The sequence below is a fragment of the Malaya genurostris genome, chromosome 2 (assembly GCF_030247185.1).
Source record: "Malaya genurostris strain Urasoe2022 chromosome 2, Malgen_1.1, whole genome shotgun sequence".
Lineage (NCBI taxonomy): Eukaryota > Metazoa > Arthropoda > Insecta > Diptera > Culicidae > Malaya > Malaya genurostris.
In genome coordinates, this window is record NC_080571.1 from 289,754,446 (window position 1) to 289,760,445 (window position 6,000).

The 6,000-nt window shown below is 45.3% G+C and overlaps 1 protein-coding gene across 1 annotated transcript; it reads right to left on the reverse strand.

Annotated features, from left to right (window-relative positions):
- Positions 1–91: 91 nt before the first annotated feature.
- Positions 92–5,503, reverse strand: LOC131429265 (uncharacterized). Its single transcript, XM_058593317.1, has one exon. The coding sequence runs from the start codon at positions 5,501–5,503 to the stop codon at positions 92–94; it is 5,412 nt and encodes a 1,803-aa protein (XP_058449300.1).
- Between the last annotated feature and the right edge of the window lie 497 nt (positions 5,504–6,000).

Here is a 6,000-nt window from a genome sequence, read left to right on the forward strand (position 1 = left end):
GTGGAATGAGAGATAACAAAATTAAAAGCGGTATTGAGTGATTTCCTGTGTCTGCACCTGATAAACGCGTGAACGTGTGGTGGTAGTTGACCTAATCGGCAGCAGTGGTCCGTCCAGAGATTTCGCGCCAACATAAACCGCCCACCAAATTCCGGTCAGGAATTTCAGTTCCAAATCGTCCTGGTACATACTCATCTAAGTCCAATGGCACCACTCGTAGCCTCCGTACGTCTCGTCTTGTGGTTCCGGATCCAGTTTTGACCAAAACCACACGAACTAATCCATCGGGTCCTGGGAATGTCTCCAAAACTCGTCCAAGTGGCCATTGTCTTGGTTTCTCGTCGTCCTTGACCAAGATGACGAAATCTCCAACAACAATATTTTTGGTAGATCGTTGCCATTTTGTGAAGCGTTGAAGTGAGCGAACGTATTCTAATTGCCAACGAGAACGGAATTCTTGGGCCAATCGCTGTATGTACTCCCATCGTGATAATGAACTGATATTTCGCTCCAGCATGTTTATTTCCGGAACTGTTGTGAGAGCTCTTCCGATGAGAAAATGTGCAGGTGTCAACGGTTGTGGATCATTAACATTACTTGAGATCGGAGTGATGGGTCTAGAATTCATCGTAGCTGCGACCTGCGCAAGAAGAGTAGACAATTCTTCAAACGTAAAATTTTGATTACCTGCTATTTTGCCCAAATACTGTTTCGCAGTCTTTATTGCGGACTCCCAAAGTCCACCGTGATGTGGAGACCGAGCGGGTATAAAATTCCAATCAACCCCTTTATTTGTCATGAAATCGGCCACCTGGTTGCTGTGAACGGCAGAGTTCATACTTTGGTTGATCTCTTGAAGTTGTTTGGAGGCTGCTCTAAAGTTGGTTGCGTTGTCCGAAAACATCTTTGATGGCATTCCGTAACGACTTGTGAAACGAATGAATGATGCTATGAATGCAGAAGAGCCAAGATCTGATACAGCTTCCAGATGCACCGCCTTTGTTGAGAAGCAGATAAACAGTGCGATATACCCCTTGCTTGCCACCGCACCTCGCGCTCTGCGCCCGGTGATGCTAACAGGACCAGCAAAATCGACACCGGTAATCATGAATGGCAGATGTGGTTGAACGCGATCTGCAGGAAGTTGCCCCATTTGCTGATAAATAGGAGCTGGTTTGGCACGGGCACACACGATGCACTGACGATACACTTTACGAGCAGCACTAGCACCACGTACAATCCAGAACCGCCTTCGAGATACCGCCAATAGCGTTAGTGGTCCACAATTTTGATGAAGGATGTGATCGTGATGTAATACGAAAAATGTCAGGATTGAATGGCGTGGCAACAGAACAGGATGCTTTGTGTCGTAATCGAAATCAGATCGTTGAATTCTTCCGCCCACCCTGAGAATTCCATTTTCGTCTAGAAATGGCATGAGCTGAAACAATGTACTTTGACGCTTTATATCTTTGTGCTGTAGTAAACATTGTATCTCGTCTGGATAGTGTTGCTTGTGAACGTGTTTTATGTAGACATCAAGAGCCTTATCCAATTCTCCAGTTGTGAGTGTTACAGATTTTCTAAACTCAGAACGGCATAGGCGTAGCATGCGAGCAGTGATACGAAGAAGTTTCTGAAAGTTTGGATAGTATCTGGCCATCATATCGTCCAAAAATGTGTTTTTGTAAATGGCGATGAGCGACGGTATCGATGCTCTCTGTTCCTTGTTTATCTGCTGCTGCTGAAAGGTACTCAAATGATCACTGGCAGTGTCATGTCCAGATTTTATATCCCAATTTGGTCCATCCCACCAGAGCTTGTTATTCTTCAGTTGCTCCGGCATAATCCCTCGTGAGATCAAATCTGCCGGGTTGAGGTGCGTGTTGATATGGCCCCAGTTGATTGCAGGTAAGTGCGTTACGATCTCCGCCACCCGGTTCGCAACAAAGGTCTTCCATCGAGAGGCTCCCCCATTAATCCAGGCCAGAGCCACCTGCGAGTCGGTCCAGGCTCGTACCTCAAATGGAGACTGGTCGATAGCGTTAGTCACGTTTTTCATAAGACGCGCAAGAATAACGGCAGCACACAATTCCAGACGTGGTAATGTCGTTCTACCGTTTCCAATTGGAGCGAGCTTTGATTTCGCACACAGTAAGCGAGATTTTATGGTACCATCGTTGTCGATGGAACGAATATAGACACAAGCGCCCATAGCCTGCTCAGAGGCATCACTGTAGCCGTGCAGGAGCAAATGTGTTGTTCTTTGCGTTCCAACAACTCTCCGAGGAATCTGAAATAGATTGAGATGCGAAAGATTTTGCACGAAATCAAACCAACTTTGAACCAACTCACCGGGGGGAGTGGCATCCCAGGCCACCTTCAGCTCCCACAGTTGCTGCATTATTAGCTTAGCCTTAACGATGATAGGCGCTAGTAGTCCTAAAGGATCGAAAAGGCTAGCAATCTGAGACAGTATGATTCGTTTCGTGGGCTGAAGGATCTGTGTTCGTTGGTAGCTGAAATGAAGCTCATCGCTGCACGGCTGCCAGTGAATTCCGAGGGCCTTGATTGTGTTGGAGTCGTCGAATTCGATGGGCATCTTCAGCTCCAGATCTGCTTCCCGAATACCTTCCAGGGCTGTAGCGCTGTTGGACGCCCATTTACGCAGATGAAAACCAGCAGAATCGAAAATTTCCGTCAGTTGTTGACGTAGATATTTAGCTTCTTCGATGGTTTCTGCGCCGACGAGAAGATCATCGACATACGTTCCTTTTAGTGCCTTTTCTACTGCTTGTGGATACTGCTCACGGTGAGATAGTAAAAGTTCCTGCACACATTTCGTAGCCAAGTATGATGCACTCTTAGTGCCATACGTAACGGTGTTGAGTCGATATTCGTCCACTGGTTTGTCCTTGGACCATCGCCAAAGTATCCTTTGGTAATCACGATCGTCGTCATGTAGTTGAATCATACGATACATTTTCTGGATGTCTCCAGTGAAAACAATAGCCGGAAAGCGAAAACGTAAGAGTATGTCGATCAAAGAATCCTGCAGTACTGGCCCGGCCATAAGAATATCGTTGAGAGATCTTCCGCTACTTGTTTTAGCGGAAGCATCGAAGACTACGCGGCATTTCGTCGTCGTACTGGCTTCTTTGACAACACAATGATGAGGAAGGAACACCGAACGTTTGGTAGTTGATGTCGCAGTCAATGACATGTGACCCAGTTCAACGTACTCATGCAAAAAATTATGATATTGCATCTTAAGCTTTGGATTTTTGTCTAATTTTCGCTCAAGGTGCAAAAGTCTTTTAGTTGCGATTTCCCTTGACTCACCCAATGTATCAGGGTTGTCCAGAAACGGTAACCGAACAATGAAACGTCCAGAGTCGTCGCGAATAGTGTTCTCCTTAAAGTGGTTCTCACACTGTGTTTCTTGACTGCTTAGATATGGCTTAGTGTTGGCATATTCTTCGAGTTCCCAGAACATCCGCAGTTGCTGGGAAAGGAAATCATCGGTTGAAGCTAATAGGCAAGATGGAACGGATGGCTCTAACTGGTTTGAAGACTCGTATCCACCTGATGCCACCCAGCCAAGTTTGGTGTTCTGTAGAATTGGCAGGCGATTCTCAGTGCAGAGTTTTATCGTTCCCGGTTCAATTAGATTGAAGAAAAGCTTGTTACCTAGTAGCATACTGATTTTACCTGGGTGATGGAACTGTGGATCGGCCAGGTGAATGGAACTTGGAATTGGCCAATTACTGATATCCACTGGCTTAATTGGTAACTCGGATGTGATACGATCCAAAACCACACATGGAATGACGTCTTGATATTCTGAACATCGAGAGCTGATCGTCACCAAAGCTCCCTTGCTTGCATGACCAGACGTTCCAGAAATTCCTCCAAATTCAAAATCGACATCTGCTGTTGGGAGGTTCAACTTGTTGCACAACTCTGTAGTAATGTAACTCGTATGAGATGCACAGTCAAGAACTGCTCGACAAGCGAAAGGTCGCCCGTATTTGTCCTGTACATTGATTGTAGCAGTTAACAAGAGAACGTTAGTATCGACAAGATCGTTCGTCAGGTTCAGTGGTGAGACAAGAGATTGAGCCACTGACTGCGGACCAGTCGGACCTGCACTGAGAGTGGATGATGTGCTAATTGTAGTTTGATTGACTACTGGGTTGTAAGCTTCGTGTAACCGAGTATGATGTGGTTGATTACACTTCCTACAGTTACCAGATTTGCAGCCTTCACCAGTGTGCTGCTTCAGGCAATTTTGGCACAGCTTCTGCCTGGAAATATAAGCGAGACGTTCATTTGCGTTCGAGTTGATGAACTTACCACACTGATATAAGTGATGCTGTTTTTTAAAGCAGAACCCACACATTGGTTGTGCGATCTGCTGACTGGTTGATACGAGAGCATGCGATCTAGGTTGATATTTAGCAGTAGATTTGACGAATGCTGTTCGTGATCGAATGGGTTGCACAGATTTTAAGGCGAAGCTGTGAGAATCGATGAATTTCAAAAATTTATCCAGGTTAATCTCGTCGTCCGTCATGTCTGCGCGTTTCTGGAGCCACAGCTGCTTCGTATCGGGATCTAATTTCTCCACCAAAATGTAAAGTAACCAAATATCACGGCTTTCACAATTCATGGCTCTGAGCGCTCGAACAACTTCATCGGAGACGTCATGAAGAGCGCGCAAGCTTACGGCAGATGCAGACGACATTGTTGGTTGTCCCAGGAAACGCTGAATGTGCTGGGCTGCTATTTCGAGAGGTTTGTCGTACCTTTCCTTTAGCTTAGCGAGTGCAGGAGCATAATTGGCATCTTCGATTCGTAGATGTGAAATCAAAGACCCAGCCTCACCTGATAGGTTAGTTTTCAGGAAATAAAGTTTCTGACTGTTCTGCAGGGATTGATTTTTGTGAACAGCACTATCGAACAGGTCGTAGAAAGAAGGCCAATCTAGAATGTTACCGCTGAATGTAGGAATGTTCATACGAGGTAGCTTAACATCAGTAAAAATCGATGCATTATGATCAACGTTAGCTGGTGGCGTGCTCATACTGTTAGACTGTGGCACAAAAGATAAATTGGCTGACAAATGGCGGAAAAACTCGGCTTGCTGTTCTGCGAGCTGCTTAATGGCGTCAGTGCCATTTTGTATTAGAGGAACCTCGTGTTGAGTGGAGGAAAAATCCATCCTTTTTAGAAGCTTGTTGAAACCATTTTTTAGAGAAATACATTGTTCTTCGAAACATGCCAAATGGTCTAACATCGCATCCATATCGTCCTCCTTGCATGTTTCCACCATCCGTTTATGGACCGATAGGTATCCGATCCAAACTTCTTGGAGGTTATCCAGTTCAGTCTGGATGTCGATCTCTTCCAACTCTTCACTAGAGTGAAACCGAGTCAAAGTCCTTTTAACACGAGCTAAACGCGATTCAAGCGATTTTCTTTCACGAACGAGAGTGTCCATTGTGGATTATTACGCACAATTGCACTTCGCGGAACTTGATTTCCAACTGGCGCACTAAATGGAAGAACGGCACGACGGTGAATATACGGATTATACGCGTTTATTTGTCACCGACGGTCCCGAGATCCGGCTCGAAGGACCATATGTTGCGGCCAAAGTCGAAAACTCTACGTGTACGAGAAAGGTTAACTTGAACCGAGTACCGAACGAAGAAAAAAGACGTGTGTACGGCTCGATAGTATAATTCAATCTTATTTTATTTCGCAGTATGTATGTAGAGAGTAATGATAGTGGAATGAGAGATAACAAAATTAAAAGCGGTATTGAGTGATTTCCTGTGTCTGCACCTGATAAACGCGTGAACGTGTGGTGGTAGTTGACCTAATCGGCAGCAGTGGTCCGTCCAGAGATTTCGCGCCAACAGTGTTTTTCCAATAAAATTTCATGTTTTTAGGTGTATTAACAAATTCAGAACCATGGTCGATCGCCTCGGACGC